Here is a 16805-nt window from a genome sequence, read left to right as displayed (position 1 = left end):
AAAAAAAAAGAAGACTTTTCATGCATCATTTTTTTAAAAATATTCTTTTAAATTTAGGCGTAAACTCATTTATGCAAATACAAGTCTTGGGATTAACATCATCTAGATGTTCTCTTAGCTCTAGTTCAAGAACCTGTGCATTCTGGGGGCGTGGCCGGTTTACACATTATTGTGATTGACATAAGCAAACATAAAAGTTGCTAGGGAAGTCATGACATCATGAAAAGAGTCTCAATATTACATTAGGTATAATGTAAGAGGAAAAAGAATGACTTTTATTCGCATTGAGAAATGATTCAAACCCTTAACAAAACCTTTAACTTAACCCTTAAATAATTAACCTTGTTAAAATCTAGTCAGTCAAGTCAGACACGTTTTGAAAATATCGCTGCACAAACAAACTACAGTGCAATTCAGAAGAAACTTGTTATAATCCAGACCAAAAATAGTACAGAGGAAAGTTTTTATTTTGCTTAGCACATCTTAATCACAATCCAGATACTGTATATCACCCTATATAACTATTAGGTGCAGGAGCTCACTTAGAATTTTTCACTGAGAGCTATTCGCAGTTTAAAATCACGCTATTGATTTCAGGTTTTGTTACTCGTTGGTCGATCCCTTCTTCTTCTGAAAGGGTGAACTGCGGTGGTGTGTGACGTCGGCCTGGACAGGATTTCCTGCACCTTTTGACTGTATTTCTCCTGGTCCATTCGACTCCTTTGGACCTCCCGGTCGTTCTCTGCCTTCTTGACCTCACACAGGCGCTGCTTGTCCAAAATCTGAGCTGACAGACCAGCTTTATATTCCTGACATGCTTCCCTGAGACTGGAGCACAAAATAACATGATGTTAACACATACACAATTTTAACACAATTTTTCAAAGAATTTCTTTCCAAAAATAGATGATCAGCAATAATGTTCGGTTTATTTCAGCTTTTCACTGGAGTCTAATGTGCAGCTAAAGATAATATAAGTCTATGTCATCCAAAATCTTTTCTGTAAATATCTGAATCGGTGTATCAGAGTCAGATGTCTGTTACACAGCAATTGCAGATATGGTTCAAGTGATGCAACTCAAATGTAAACTCTAAAAACATGAGCTAGAAAAACAAGATCGGGGCAAACATGGAAACGCTAGAAAATGAAATAAAAACTACAGTGTGGCTGTGGGGATTTGTGTTCATTCAGCTACACGAGCATTAGTGAGGCCTGAGGTGCAGTCAGGGTTCCAGTTCTTTCGAAACATGTTCAGTGGGGTTGAGGTGCAGGACACTCAAGTTCTTTTACTACAAACTTGGCAACCCATGTCTTCATGGAGCTTGCTTTGTGCATGTGGAATTATCATGCTGCAACAAAGTTAGGCCCTTAGTTCACATGAAGGGAATCTTCATCTAATCTTCATTTAATCTTAGTGCGTCCAATCTTATCCACAAAGGGCCGGTGTGGGTGCAGGTTTTCATTCCATTCACCTGTTTAATCAACTGATCTTGGCTTTCAGTAGACTCTGGTGTGGCTTCTGCTCAGTTGGAGTGAAAACCTGCACCCACACAGGCCCTTTGCGGATAAAATTGGACATCCCTGCCCTTGCTTTGTGGCAACAGTTTGGGGAAAAGTATATACTCGTGTGTCCACATACTTCTGGCTATATAATGTAGCGTAACAATGATTTGAAGCAAGTATATAAAAACTTGGATCTTTGTTTACAGAAAAGATTCTGGTTGAGACTGACTGTATTAGTTGTTAGCTACATTAACATTAGCTACATGTACTGGTTGATTAAATACATTAGGAGCGAGAGACACACTGGGCATTTATTAAACTGCATACAATGTGTTTTTTTGTAAAAGAGCATTTACAATAGAAATATGATCTTCTTGAAGTATTTCTGTTTTTACCTAGCCTACTAAGGGCAATATTTTCATGTGAAAGTCGAAGAAAAAAACAAAAAAAATGTGTTTCTTTCACACAAATGTTTCTATCTTTAAACTAAATGGTGACACTTTGAATCACTTTGTCATTTCTGCTTTCTGAGATGCCCCAAGTGCTTGTTCATAAGAATCTAAAATATGAAGGTGTTATCATCTACTACAATTCTGTTTAAGGTTATCCAACAGAGATAAAAAAACATCTCTCAGTGAAAGCCATTAGCATCCTGATTCATTTTATATCAGACATGCGACAATAAAAAAATTATTGATTTGTTTACACTGATTGAAAATGTCAGATAAGTTAATTGGTGCCTAACTACAATTTTACAGAGTTTTAAAGCACTTAAAGCGCTTTTTTCATTTTGTGTAACCCTGCCATTTCAAGTAAATGGCTTTGAATAAAACATTCCAAAAGAAATCAATATATTAAGACAAATAAGACTAGCTAGGGCAGAAGAAATGGCACCCTATACATCGATGAGGAGTTAGCGTGTAGCGTGGATGCGTAGTGGCTGAGCTGTGTTACTGGGGCATTCTGTCACGAAAAGCAAATTAGCTATAATTTACAGATGTGGATAAAGAGAATTTGTGAGTATTGTGCAATCAGTGCTACACAACTTATGCAAATCACAGCCATACTAAAAAGACTGCACTGAGATCACTGAGGCCTATAGTGTGCATTTAAATTTTTCACTAAAATCTTCCTGTAATAAAAGGAGAGAAGAAAAATGTCAGCAAGAGGTGACAGTTTTAACCCCAACCGTGTTTTTTCCTGTTCGTCCAGCAGCTTGTGTTCCTGGATGATTCTATTCAGCTCGTCTCTCTCCTTAGCCAGTTCAGCCTGTTTCTGAGCATTCCTCTCCACTGAAAGAATAACAGAAAAAAGAAGAATGAAAGTAGCAAACATGATTGTGTCTAAATTGTCACATGATTTACTGAGCAGATGGGGGGAAACATGGTACTATTACGACAAATGCCTTTATTTTATGAGCAAATCCATGATGAAGACATGAGCCAAGATGCACCAGACCACGTTTTTAGCCATCCTACCTGGATATGCTTCTAAAATAAAACCATCCTAATGTTTCTTTGTTGTTGCTGTTGTTGTTGGTGGTGGTGTTTTTTGGGGGGGTGGGGGTTAACCTTTTTTTTTTACTTTTTAATTTTATTTTATTTAATTAATTGATTAATTAATTCGTTTCAATTATTTTACACTAATAAAAATTGCTAGACAGCCAACACAGCAGTTAGTGTATGAGGACTGATAATAACTGATAAGTAATCAGTTCTGTGTTTTTCTGTCAAATCACCCGTTTTCTGTCAGAAATAGCTACATGTGAATCCAATGTAGAGATCTAACTAATTATATAAATCACAATGAACCAGTTAAGTTCAATTATTATTAAGTTTGTATAGTTATTAGCTCGTTTAACTGCCCCCATGAACTGAATGGGTTTAATCCAAACCTCAATTATTCAAAAATAACTAAGCTATAATGAAATTAATTTCATTTATTGCATTTAGCAGACACACTTCCAGTGCTTGTTGGTGTTTGAACTCACAACCTTCCTTCTGCTAGTCCAGCATCTTAAACACTGAGCCTACCACTTCCCCTTGGACCTATTGCTAGCTCTGTGGGTGTAGGTGGACACTAAAAAATTAATACACCAGCTACATAATTCCAAAGGCTCTTGGCTGGTAAAATCATATACAGATCTACACCTAGGATACATGGTAGTCATTTGGTCAGGTGCTATTCCTTGTGATAGTGACCAACCTGATTCCCTCATCTATACCCATGACACTGTTTCAGATACATGTGGAGCATACAGTGTGTTCCTTACACTTTTCCTGAATTTGTAAGCGCCGTGTTTCCAGCACATCCTTCATAAGCCGGTCTCTGGCTTCTTTCTCTAGACGGTTTTTCTCAGCCCTGCGCTTCCACGTCTGCTGCAGCTCAGCCTCCATCAGCTGCTCCGTCTCTGCCTCATGCTGTTTCTGCTCCTCCATCTGCTCCGCCAGGTACTGACGATACCTGTGCTGTTCCTCACGCAGCTCCATCTATTCAACAGGAACATTTCATTCACTGACATGTGGCATGATTTATATCATTACCGTGTCCTTCTACTACAACGGATACAAATGGTTGCAGCTTAACTGAAATGAGAACTTCACACTTAGACACTGGACCTGGGACCTGTCTGTGTTCTTTCTATTTAGGCTGAAGCTAAAGTCTTGGTTCCTGTATAGTTTTAAGAATTTTTGAAACTGTATTATTTTTCACTGATCCAGTATTGAAAATTACAGTTGCTTCTGGAAACCACACACACAATATGTAACACTATATACACCAACATTTTTAAAAGATTTTATATTTCAAGATTTAATAGTTGAATTTAATGGTTTAAGCTATAAGGAAGTAAAAAGAATTCAAAACACATTTCCTAGCACACAGGGAAAAGGCTACACTCGTAGCTCTGATTAATGTAGGCCTGACTGTTACAGCTATATTTATTCATTTAGCAGACATTGACGTCATTACCAAATGATGATGCAGAACTCTCACAAAATCTAAAACCACAAGCATCTGATGGTTCCCGTTTGCTAGAATCCTTGCTTTCGAATGCGCAGAGGACAGACACTCTTACCTTCCTCAGAGCCTCTTCTTTTTTCTCGTCCTTCGCCTGTGTGAGCAGCTGCTCAAGGATGCTCATGTCTAATGCCAGCTCCTCCTGCTGTTCTCGTGCCAGACGTTTCATTTTCAGACGCAGTGAGGTGTCTAGCTGCTTGCGCCGGTTCTCCTGATTCTGGAGCTTCTGTCTGTGTTCCCGCTGCTCTTCCAGACGCAACATCTCCCTCTGATCTCGCTACAGAACAACACATTATCAACACAGAATCCGAAAATACAGCCGACTTCAATCATATACTACATATTATTTTTATTTAACTAATATGTAGCATGCAAGTAAAATAAACTTGTAAACCAGTGACTTGCTGTTATTGGAATAATAATAATCAATGTTAAGGTGGTGTGATGTAGCCCAGTGTGATATAGAGTTACTGTCACCCCACCAAAGTTAACTGTTTTCCAAGTGTACCAGTAACTGGGCCTCTTCATCTTTGAGCTGTTTGGCTTGCAGTTTCTGTTGCTCTGCAGCCTCCATCTGAATGCGCAGGAAAGCCAGCTGCTGCAAGTTGTTCTCTCTCTGACGTTGAGCCTGCAGGTTCTCACGCTGCTCTTTGGCCAGGCGATCTCCTTCCCACAGCTGTGCAAACAGCATTTCTTCCTCCTGCTGCAGTCGACTCTCTTCTCGGCGTGATTGGATCTGTGCTGCACGCTCTGTGTAGACCTGGTCCTGGTGCCGGCGCGTGTGCACAGCCCGCAACTCCTCACTCTGCTCTCTGCAACCCAGGAGCACAGAGAATCAAGTAAAGAAATCTCACAACCATCAATGAGTTCTAGATGCCTAAATTATTACACAGTCTTGTAGCATTCAGACTACCAAAAGTCTAACTTGGTAGTCATACTGTATGTTCAACTTTATTCTAGAAGATTCCTTCTGAACTGCCCATTCTAGTAGCATTTATTTACTGTACACCATCAGGGGACTGAAGTGGATGTTGTGTGTTTAACGTCTTTCTAAATGATTCGATTTTGAAAGGCCTATCTTGTAGTATTCCCAACATCAGATGTCTAAACTGCTAATTGGATGTTTGACATTTGATTTCATGGCAAGCCCACACGTGTAGTATTCACCTTAAAAGTCGAAATTACTAGTCAGACATTCACTGTCCAGAAGATTCAATCAGAAATCATTTCTATACTATTTACAACAACAGAAGTCTAAATTTGATAGTATGTTCAGTATCTTTCTAGACAACTATCTCTGGAGAATTCACATCAAAAGTCTAAAATAGTAGTCAAAATTGGTAGCTGTATGTTCATCATCTCTTTGGAAAGCCTACTATAGTAGTATTCACTTCAAAATTCTAAATAGGTAGTCATACAAGCACTGTCTTGCCAGAAATTTCTAATTTAAAGTCTTCTTAATGTAGCATTCCTGTCTGCCCATGGACCTGCAGGATCCCGCGCTCTCATTGCTGTGGACCCGGTTCGATTCCCAGGCAGGGTGCTAACCCAGCCACTGAAGAGCTAACCCTCAGTGCCAGTCCTAAGCCCTGATTAAATGGGAGGGTTGCGTCAGAAAGGGCATCTGGCGTAAATCCTGTGCCAAATCAAAACATGCGGACTAAATGAGCCGCTGTGGCGACCCCACAAATCAGGGAGCAGCTGAAAGAACAACAACATTATGTAGTATTACCAACACCAGATAACCTGATGAATCTTGCACCAGATGTCTATATATGTGGTCATACTGGTCTTTCTGAATAGTTCCAATCTTCTTCTTGTATTGTTCCCAACATCAAACATCTAAACTAGTAGTTATATGTTCGCCATCTTTCTCAAAGTTTCCAAGGCCTACTCTTGTAGAAATACCAGCAAATTGGAAGCTGTATGTTTATTAATACCTCTGAAGAATTCTCAACTGGCAGAATGAAGAAGCTTTTATAATATGCCTGAACCACTAGTAGGTGTTTTTAGCAGTAGATGCTAAGAAGAATTAAAAGTCTTTTTTTTGATGCTTTCATCTCGATTTCACTTTCACTGTGCCTTTACATTGTACAATGACCTAGCATCGAAGTGTTAGCTTTCTAAATCATAAGCCTCAGTCATCAGATAGCTTGTGCTAGTTGTCAGTGTTTCCCAGTTGCCTAGTTACCGTGCTCATGACTTTAACTGCTTACACAATAAGAGCACTTTGTGTTCACCTTACCGATGTAAAAAGCACAAATTCACAGGTTCAAGTTGAATGTGGGGAGGAATAAAGTCATTCATTTCGTGACTGTGACTTTAAGCTTTGTTATTTTTGATAAAATAATAATAAACTTGGTCTATGTTTGTATTTCCAAGCTTCATATCTGACCTTATGCTTGCGCTCACAAGAAAGTAAAAACCTCCCCCTCAAGCAACTTTTTTGTAGCCTCTCTACTGATGCACATCAAGACTCAACCGCTACCCTGTAAACTTTCAGGCAAGCTTTCCTCACATTTTCTTTTGTATTTGTATCTCTGTTTATTCGACACAACGTCTTCGCATATGATTGCATTCCTCCTACCTGAAGAGTTGATCAAGCTTCTCAGCAACCACCTTCTTCCTCTCGCTTTCTCTTTTCTCCTGCAGATACTTCGCTCTCTCGCGCATCCTGGTTTGCCTTTCAATCACAGTGTCTTTCTTTGCATCCATCTCTTGCAACAATTCTCTCTCCTCAGATTGTAGCATTTTACGCAGCCTGTACAAACAGTAACAGAAAGAGTGACAGAGCAAACAAATGATACACACCCTTTAACAAAAACATTCATTCAACCTACATGGTATAAAAACGGAGAATGAAAGAGGATGAATACCTTTCTCTCCGTTCATCAATGCTCATCTCATACTGTTCCATTGCCTTCTGGACGCGCCGCTCAATAGTGGCCGACACCATCCTCTGCTCGGTGTTCTTTTCCCAGTCTATTCTCAGATCACAGGCACTTTGGTCCTTGGTAAACTGCAGCACATTGTTGCGAGCAGCCTCCTGCTTCCTTCGTTCAACGATCAGGTGATCAGAGGGTCTGCATGATGGCTGTCTGGCTCGCTAAAAATGTGATCAAACAATGAAAATCTTTCTTTCAACATGTACACTAATCAGGCATAACATTATGACCACCTGCCTAATATTGTGTTGGTCCCCCTTTTGCTGCCAAAACAGCCCTGACCCATCATCCTGTGCATTCAGACACTTTTTTTTTAAAAATCAGAACCAGCATTAACTTATTCAATAATTTGAGCAACAGTAGCTTGTCTGTTGGGTCAGCCTTCGCTCCCCACGTACATCAGTGAGCCTTGACCGCCCATGACCCTGTCCCTGGATCACCACTGTTCCTTCTTTGGACCACTTTTGATAGATAGTTTTGGAGATGCTCTGATCCAGTCGTCTAGCCATCACAATTTTGCTGTTCGTCAAACTCGCTCAAATCCTTACGCTTGCCCATTTTTTGAGGACAAAATGTTCACTTGCTGCCTATCCCACCCACTAACAGGTGCCATGATGAGGAGATAATCACTGTTATTCACTTCACCTGTCAGTGGTCATAATGTTATACCTGATTGGTGTATGTACTGCAGAACATACACACTCACACAAAAAATGCTGGGTAACCTCAAGGATGTATCTTTTGTACTTTTAGTTAGAGGACCTTGAGGATATAGTGTACTGATTAAAAAAAGGTATATTATTAATTCTTAATGAGCAAATTTATACCTTTGTGCCTGCATTTTCTTTCATTCATCCATCCATTCATTCATTCATTCATTCTTTTTTTTCTAATAAGACTTGCAATGGATTGTAGTACACTTCGCACAAATCTCCACAGCCACACTCCTTTCGTGTTAGCGGAAAGCCTTCCCAGAAGAGTGGAGGTTATTATAATATCAAAGAAGAATAAATCTGGAATGGGATGTTCAACAAGCACATGTGTGATATATATTGGCTATATAGTGTATAAAATTTTAATTCACAGTCACAGCAAATGCTGAAGTCAGATCTGGAAAGGAGTAAATATCATTTAATGATTAAAAGGTGCTTTCTTTCATTCCTGGAAATGCATTTAACAAAGGAGCTTTCATTAGCATTCTGACATTCTGTTAGTTACAATTAGGGATGTGGTAGCTTAGTGGTTAAGGTTTTGGACTACTGGTTGGAAGATTGTGAGTTGGGGGACTGCTGGGCCCCTGAGCAAATCCCTTAACCCTCACTTGCTCAGTTCTATAAAATGAGATAAAAATGTAAGTCTGGAAAAGGGAGTCTGCCAAATGCAGTAAATGTAAATTTAAATTAAATAAGCAAACAAACAAACAAACAAATATTATAGTAACCATGAACAGTAACCTCTGTATTGTATCTCTGTAATGTGATCTATCTAACATATTATAAACCATTTCTAACAGATAAAAATGTGATCTGAATTAAATTCCTTAATGGTCTTCCTTCTCCTGACCCTTGAGACAGAGTTGTTTACTGTTAAACCACAGTACCCCTGTGTTCTAGGAAATACATGCATTATCCCAAACTATTAAACAAAAATTACTGATTGCAAGTTTTTAATTTTTATCTTACCACTGCCACTGAGTGAGGTGTAGGGCCGGTAAATTCCCGACACTGAGCTTTTCTCCTCTGTCCAAGCAGCATGTCTGTACAACGACCTCGATCACAGATTATCTCACAGACAGACCAAAACTTTCCATTTGGAGAATAACGTGAAAGAAGAAAACTCCGTTTAACAGCTCCTGTTTGAGGAAGTGTTGCCATGACAACCAAATGTGACGTCAGACACTATGCTCAGTGGTTTGTCTAAACCCATTTACCATAATAATAAAAAAGTAAACATTTATAATATTAATACGCATTTTTTTAGCCGAATGTTTAAAACAATTAGATTTTACAGTTGGGTCAAATTTTGCAGAGGTGCATGTGTTTATTAGTCCTTTGTTTGTTTCAAAATAAGAGTCGATGTAATTGTTAATTTTGTAAGATAGATAGATAGATAGATAGATAGATAGATAGATAGATAGATAGATAGATAGATAGATAGATAGATAGATAGATAGATAGATAGATAGATAGATAGATAGATAGATAGATAGATAGATAGCACAGCGCTTTTACATTCTCGGGCCTTATTATGTATATCAGCAGCTTTGACACTAGTGCAGTTTCTAATCTGCAGTTTATAATAATGTGCTTATTTATTCCTTATCTTTCTGGATCTGGAGCATGTCCCAGGGACACTGGGCTCAGGTGGTAAAACACCAAGAATAGGACTAATGCGCTCTAATTCTAACTGCTTTTGGTTTGGAGCTGAGTTTAAGGAAGTGAATGTTTGGATACAGAAACCCATGGTCAATTAGCTCCTCCTACTGGTCTCGTGTCTTATAATGCCCTTGACGGCATTTTTTTTTTTTTTAAATATGTAAATATTAATTATTGAAGGGATTTCTCTTCAATAGATAGATAGATAGATAGATAGATAGATAGATAGATAGATAGATAGACTATATTGCCAAATGTTTTGGGACACCAGTCCAAAAAATTGAATTCAGGTGTTGTTTTTCAGGGGTTGGGCTTGACCCCTTAGTTCCAGTGAAAGGAACTCTTAATGCTTCAGCATACTGGACAATTTCATGCTCCTAACTTTGTGGGAACAGTTTGGGGATGACCCCTTCCTGTTCCAACATGACTACACACCAGTGCACAAAGCAAGGTCCATAAAGACATAGATGAGCCAGTTTCATGTGGAAGAACCTGACTAGAGTCCTGACCTCAACCTGATAGAACACCTTTGGTATGAATTAGAAAGGAGACTGTGAGCCAAGCTATAAAAATTTATATTTAATATTTAATATTTTAATATTATATTTAATATTTATAAAATAAGATGGAACTGCAACCATCTCACAGAGACGTCCAGGTCGTCCACGGAAGTTAACACCTCGACAGGAGTGTCTTCTGATGAGAAGGGTTGAAGAAAATTGGCGTGTAAGTTCACTGCAGTTATCTAAAGAAGTAGAAAGCCAAACTGGGGTGACTGTGTCCTGTTACACATGGTGTACACTGCAGTGGAATAGCATGCATGGGTGCCGTCCACAAAAGAAGCCTCTCCTAAAGCCCAGGCACAAAATAGCCCACCTAGAGTTTGCCAGGGCCCATGCTGACAAAGATGAAGACTACTGGGACTCTATACTCTGGAGTGATGAGATCAAGATAAGTGTTTTTGGAACTGATGGCTTCAAAACTGTATGGCGTCGCAAAGGTGAGGAATACAAAGAAAAATGCATGGTGCCTACAGTGAAACATGCGGGTGGCAGTGTCCTTATGTGGGGCTGCATGAGTGCTGCTGGTGTCTGGGAGCTGCATTTCACTGATGGCATCATGAATTCACAGATGTACTGCTCTATATTGAAAGAGAAGATGCTACCATCACTCCGTGCTGTTGGTCGTCGTGCACTTTTCCAACATGACAATGATCCTAAACACACATCTAAGGCCACTGTTGGATTTCTGAAGAAGAACAGATTGAAAGTGATTCAGTGGCCAAGTATGTCTCCTGATCTGAACTCAATGGAACACCTATGGGGAATTCAGAAGAGACAAGTTGAGCATCACTCTCCGTCCAGCATCCAGTCTCTAAAAAAGGTCATTATTGAAGAATGGAAAAGATAGATGTTGCAAAATGTCGGCAACTTGTTCATTCCATGCCTAGAAGACTTGATGCGGTCATTAAAAATCATGGAGGCCATACAAAGTACTAGATGTAGTAGTTTTTGTTGTGGGGTGTACTCATTTTTGCATCACCCTAATTAAAAACTGAAAAATGTGTAATCTAAGTTATATTATTAACCTTACTTTCATGTTATAAGTTAAACAGATGTTATATTAAACTTAGTCATGGCAACATTTTGGAAATTGTTTTTGTGTTCACTGAGATATTGTTTAAAATGTTACTTTTCAAAGGGGGTGTACTCATTTATGCTGTGCACTGTATAACAGTGTGATAAGGTATAACAGTGCAGTGTGTGGAAAAATATTTTTGTCTAATGCGAATACTTTATCTAATGCTAATTCTTTAACACTTTGCTATTATCTGACTCCAACTCCACGTTGACCCAACAGCTTAGTTTGAGCAAGACTCTAACTAAAGAAGACGAATCATGCAGACTGGATGAATGCAGATACAAGGTTTTATTTGCAATCAGCGCTGGTTACAAGAATTGAGTTCCTCACGAATGAACATCCCAACAACCTCTCACACAACATCTCAAAACACAGTCCTTTTATTATTCATTTTTCTTATCTTTTCATACGTTTTAAGCCAACACCTTTTGCTGAGAAAGTCCCACCAATTTTCTTTTTGGACACCGTTATCTTTTACTTTGTAAATTTCGGATTTACCATCATAATCAATTTTTCGAGAATTATTATATAAAAAATATGGGTGTTTTCACCCTTACCAGTAGGACTTTGTCCAGCTCACTTTCATCAAGTAGCTCATTTGAACACAGAAAACAGCATGGGTAAGTTCCCAGGGCCACGGCTCTGTCTTTTGTTGCTTAATTTTATTTATCATTATTCTTTCTATTAGATTTTTGTACTAACTGTTCTTTTATGTATCTTTCTGCATATTTAATGCCATCTCTCCTGCAACTATCGCCTCCATTCGACGAGCTCTGTTTGCTCTCAGGGCTGAGCTCTATTCTTCTACCAATACGTCTATAGCTGTGCACTATGGCCTTGGGCACAGCTCCAACCCTGGCTGTACCAAAATTGACACTTCTGTCCAGGTTCCATCTACTGCTGAGAAAGCCTGTCAGACTGACGTCACTACCACTGTCACTCGCTCTACGCAGGCCATTCAGACTCGGTACAAAGTTAACAAACGTACCCAGACTTCTCAACCTTCATGTCGTGTTAAACCCTATATTGTCAAACCCATCCTACCTGGTCAATAAATGGTGCCTGACAACTCAATCATGCTGTCCCCTGGTTATTTTGCACAAGTTCAAACAAGAATCCATCCAGATACACTCTAAACACTATGAACTATAAATTATTTCCCACAAGTGTGTGTTACAGTGTGATAATGTATAACAGGGTTACACTGTGATCATGTATAACGGTGCAGTGTGTGTTACAGTGTGGTAATGTATAACAGTGCAGTGTGTGTTACAGTGTGATCATGTATAACAGTGCAGTGTGTGTTACAGTGTGATCATGTATAACAGTGCAGTGTGTGTTACAGTGTGATCATGTATAACAGTGCAGTGTGTGTTACAGTGTGATCATGTATAACAGTGCAGTGTGTGTTACAGTGTGATCATGTATAACAGTGCAGTGTGTGTTACAGTGTGATCATGTATAACAGTGCAGTGTGTGTTACAGTGTGATAATGTATAACAGTGCAGTGTGTGTTACAGTGTGATAATGTATAACAGTGCAGTGTGTGTTACAGTGTGATAATGTATAACAGTGCAGTGTGTGTTACAGTGTGATCATGTATAACAGTGCAGTGTGTGTTACAGTGTGATAATGTATAACAGTGCAGTGTGTGTTACAGTGTGATAATGTATAACAGTGCAGTGTGTGTTACAGTGTGATAATGTATAACAGTGCAGTGTGTGTTACAGTGTGATAATGTATAACAGTGCAGTGTGTGTTACAGTGTGATCATGTATAACAGTGCAGTGTTACAGTGTGATAATGTATAACAGTGCAGTGTGTGTTACAGTGTGATCATGTATAACAGTGTAGTGTGTGTTACAGTGTGATAATGTATAACAGTGCAGTGTGTGTTACAGTGTGATCATGTATAACAGTGCAGTGTGTGTGTTACAGTGTGATAATGTATAACAGTGCAGTGTGTGTTACAGTGTGATCATGTATAACAGTGCAGTGTGTGTTACAGTGTGATCATGTATAACAGTGCAGTGTGTGTGTTACAGTGTGATAATGTATAACAGTGCAGTGTGTGTTACAGTGTGATAATGTATAACAGTGCAGTGTGTGTTACAGTGTGATCATGTATAACAGTGTAGTGTGTGTTACAGTGTGATAATGTATAACAGTGCAGTGTGTGTTACAGTGTGATCATGTATAACAGTGCAGTGTGTGTTACAGTGTGATAATGTATAACAGTGCAGTGTGTGTTACAGTGTGATCATGTATAACAGTGCAGTGTGTGTTACAGTGTGATCATGTATAACAGTGCAGTGTGTGTTACAGTGTGATAATGTATAACAGTGCAGTGTGTGTTACAGTGTGATAATGTATAACAGTGCAGTGTGTGTTACAGTGTGATAATGTATAACAGTGCAGTGTGTGTTACAGTGTGATAATGTATAACAGTGCAGTGTGTGTTACAGTGTGATAATGTATAACAGTGCAGTGTGTGTTACAGTGTGATAATGTATAACAGTGCAGTGTGTGTTACAGTGTGATAATGTATAACAGTGCAGTGTGTGTTACAGTGTGATAATGTATAACAGTGCAGTGTGTGTTACAGTGTGATCATGTATAACAGTGCAGTGTGTGTTACAGTGTGATAATGTATAACAGTGCAGTGTGTGTTACAGTGTGATAATGTATAACAGTGCAGTGTGTGTTACAGTGTGATAATGTATAACAGTGCAGTGTGTGTTACAGTGTGATCATGTATAACAGTGCAGTGTGTGTTACAGTGTGATCATGTATAACAGTGCAGTGTGTGTTACAGTGTGATCATGTATAACAGTGCAGTGTGTGTTACAGTGTGATAATGTATAACAGTGCAGTGTGTGTTACAGTGTGATCATGTATAACAGTGCAGTGTGTGTTACAGTGTGATAATGTATAACAGTGCAGTGTGTGTTACAGTGTGATAATGTATAACAGTGCAGTGTGTGTTACAGTGTGATCATGTATAACAGTGCAGTGTGTGTGTTACAGTGTGATCATGTATAACAGTGCAGTGTGTGTTACAGTGTGATCATGTATAACAGTGCAGTGTGTGTTACAGTGTGATCATGTATAACAGTGCAGTGTGTGTTACAGTGTGATAATGTATAACAGTGCAGTGTGTGTTACAGTGTGATCATGTATAACAGTGCAGTGTGTGTTACAGTGTGATCATGTATAACAGTGCAGTGTGTGTTACAGTGTGATCATGTATAACAGTGCAGTGTGTGTGTTACAGTGTGATCATGTATAACAGTGCAGTGTGTGTTACAGTGTGATAATGTATAACAGTGCAGTGTGTGAGTTACAGTGTGATAATGTATAACAGTGCAGTGTGTGAGTTACAGTGTGATAATGTATAACAGTGCAGTGTGTGTTACAGTGTGATCATGTATAACAGTCAGCAGTGTGTGTTAAAGTGTGATAATGTATAACAGTGCAGTGTGTGTGTTACAGTGTGATAATGTATAACAGTGCAGTGTGTGTTACAGTGTGATCATGTATAACAGTGCAGTGTGTGTGTTACAGTGTGATAATGTATAACAGTGCAGTGTGTGTTACAGTGTGATCATGTATAACAGTGCAGTGTGTGTTACAGTGTGATCATGTATAACAGTGCAGTGTGTGTTACAGTGTGATCATGTATAACAGTGCAGTGTGTGTTACAGTGTGATCATGTATAACAGTGCAGTGTGTGTTACAGTGTGATCATGTATAACAGTGCAGTGTGTGTTACAGTGTGATCATGTATAACAGTGCAGTGTGTGTTACAGTGTGATCATGTATAACAGTGCAGTGTGTGTGTTACAGTGTGATAATGTATAACAGTGCAGTGTGTGTTACAGTGTGATCATGTATAACAGTGCAGTGTGTGTTACAGTGTGATCATGTATAACAGTGCAGTGTGTGTTACAGTGTGATCATGTATAACAGTGCAGTGTGTGTTACAGTGTGATAATGTATAACAGTGCAGTGTGTGTTACAGTGTGATCATGTATAACAGTGCAGTGTGTGTTACAGTGTGATCATGTATAACAGTGCAGTGTGTGTTACAGTGTGATAATGTATAACAGTGCAGTGTGTGTTACAGTGTGATAATGTATAACAGTGCAGTGTGTGTTACAGTGTGATAATGTATAACAGTGCAGTGTGTGTTACAGTGTGATCATGTATAACAGTGCAGTGTGTGTTACAGTGTGATCATGTATAACAGTGCAGTGTGTGTTACAGTGTGATAATGTATAACAGTGCAGTGTGTGTTACAGTGTGATCATGTATAACAGTGCAGTGTGTGTTACAGTGTGATCATGTATAACAGTGCAGTGTGTGTTAGTGTGGTAATGTATAACAGTGCAGTGTGTGTTACAGTGTGATCATGTATAACAGTGCAGTGTGTGTTACAGTGTGATAATGTATAACAGTGCAGTGTGTGTTACAGTGTGATCATGTATAACAGTGCAGTGTGTGTTACAGTGTGATCATGTATAACAGTGCAGTGTGTGTTACAGTGTGATCATGTATAACAGTGCAGTGTGTGTGTTACAGTGTGATCATGTATAACAGTGCAGTGTGTGTGTTACAGTGTGATCATGTATAACAGTGCAGTGTGTGTGTTACAGTGTGATCATGTATAACAGTGCAGTGTGTGTTACAGTGTGATCATGTATAACAGTGCAGTGTGTGTGTTACAGTGTGATCATGTATAACAGTGCAGTGTGTGTTACAGTGTGATCATGTATAACAGTGCAGTGTGTGTTACAGTGTGATCATGTATAACAGTGCAGTGTGTGTGTTACAGTGTGATCATGTATAACAGTGCAGTGTGTGTTACAGTGTGATCATGTATAACAGTGCAGTGTGTGTTACAGTGTGATAATGTATAACAGTGCACAGGTATAAATGTGCTGAATGTGATGACAAGCATGAATGTCTTGTCATATGCACAGCAGTGTACAAATACAATGTGTTGACAGAGTCTAGTGAGTTGTAAATTGCAGTGCTTTTCATAGAATCACTTGGAGTGCTTTTAATTAAGTGAACAATTTCCTGCTGCCTTCATTTACCACTAGTGACCACTGGTTAAGGATACTGAAGGGAAACCTATGCTAAGAAATGTCTGACATGGTGTATTTTGATCCAGATCTGAGTCGTTTAGGGCTGAAGTTATTGCTTTCCTCAGAGTTGAAGAACCAAAATGACCACAGAATGTTATCTGCTGAGCTTTGGGCGACTGCTCAGAGGTACCAAGCCTCCAGGAGCACCAACATAACCAGAGATAGAAGATTT

The 16805-nt window shown here is 39.1% G+C and overlaps 1 protein-coding gene across 1 annotated transcript; it reads right to left on the bottom strand.

The window, feature by feature from the left end:
• Positions 1 to 50: 50 nt before the first annotated feature.
• cfap53 (cilia and flagella associated protein 53) lies at positions 51 to 9367 on the bottom strand. Its single transcript, XM_058414663.1, has 8 exons — positions 9150 to 9367; positions 7399 to 7628; positions 7110 to 7283; positions 5031 to 5334; positions 4581 to 4799; positions 3777 to 3993; positions 2694 to 2796; positions 51 to 828 (listed from the first exon to the last, which is right to left on the bottom strand). Exons 1-8 carry the CDS (start codon positions 9339 to 9341, stop codon positions 594 to 596), a joined length of 1674 nt encoding a protein of 557 aa, XP_058270646.1. The 5' UTR covers positions 9342 to 9367; the 3' UTR covers positions 51 to 593.
• Positions 9368 to 16805: the final 7438 nt, after the last annotated feature.

The sequence above is a fragment of the Hemibagrus wyckioides genome, linkage group LG18, assembly GCF_019097595.1.
Source record: "Hemibagrus wyckioides isolate EC202008001 linkage group LG18, SWU_Hwy_1.0, whole genome shotgun sequence".
Classification (NCBI taxonomy): Eukaryota; Metazoa; Chordata; class Actinopteri; order Siluriformes; family Bagridae; genus Hemibagrus; species Hemibagrus wyckioides.
This window is presented reverse-complemented; position numbering and strand designations above follow the sequence as displayed.

Coding starts and splice junctions, on each gene's coding strand:
- cfap53 (XM_058414663.1), bottom strand. CDS start 9,341: ATGGCAACACTTCCTCAAACAGGAGCTGTTAAACGGAGTTTTCTTCTT. Junction 4,800..5,030: donor ATGAAGAGGCCCAGTTACTG/GTACACTTGGAA, acceptor GTTGTTCTGTAG/CGAGATCAGAGGGAGATGTT. Junction 829..2,693: donor GACGAACAGGAAAAAACACG/GTTGGGGTTAAA, acceptor TTTGTGCTCCAG/TCTCAGGGAAGCATGTCAGG.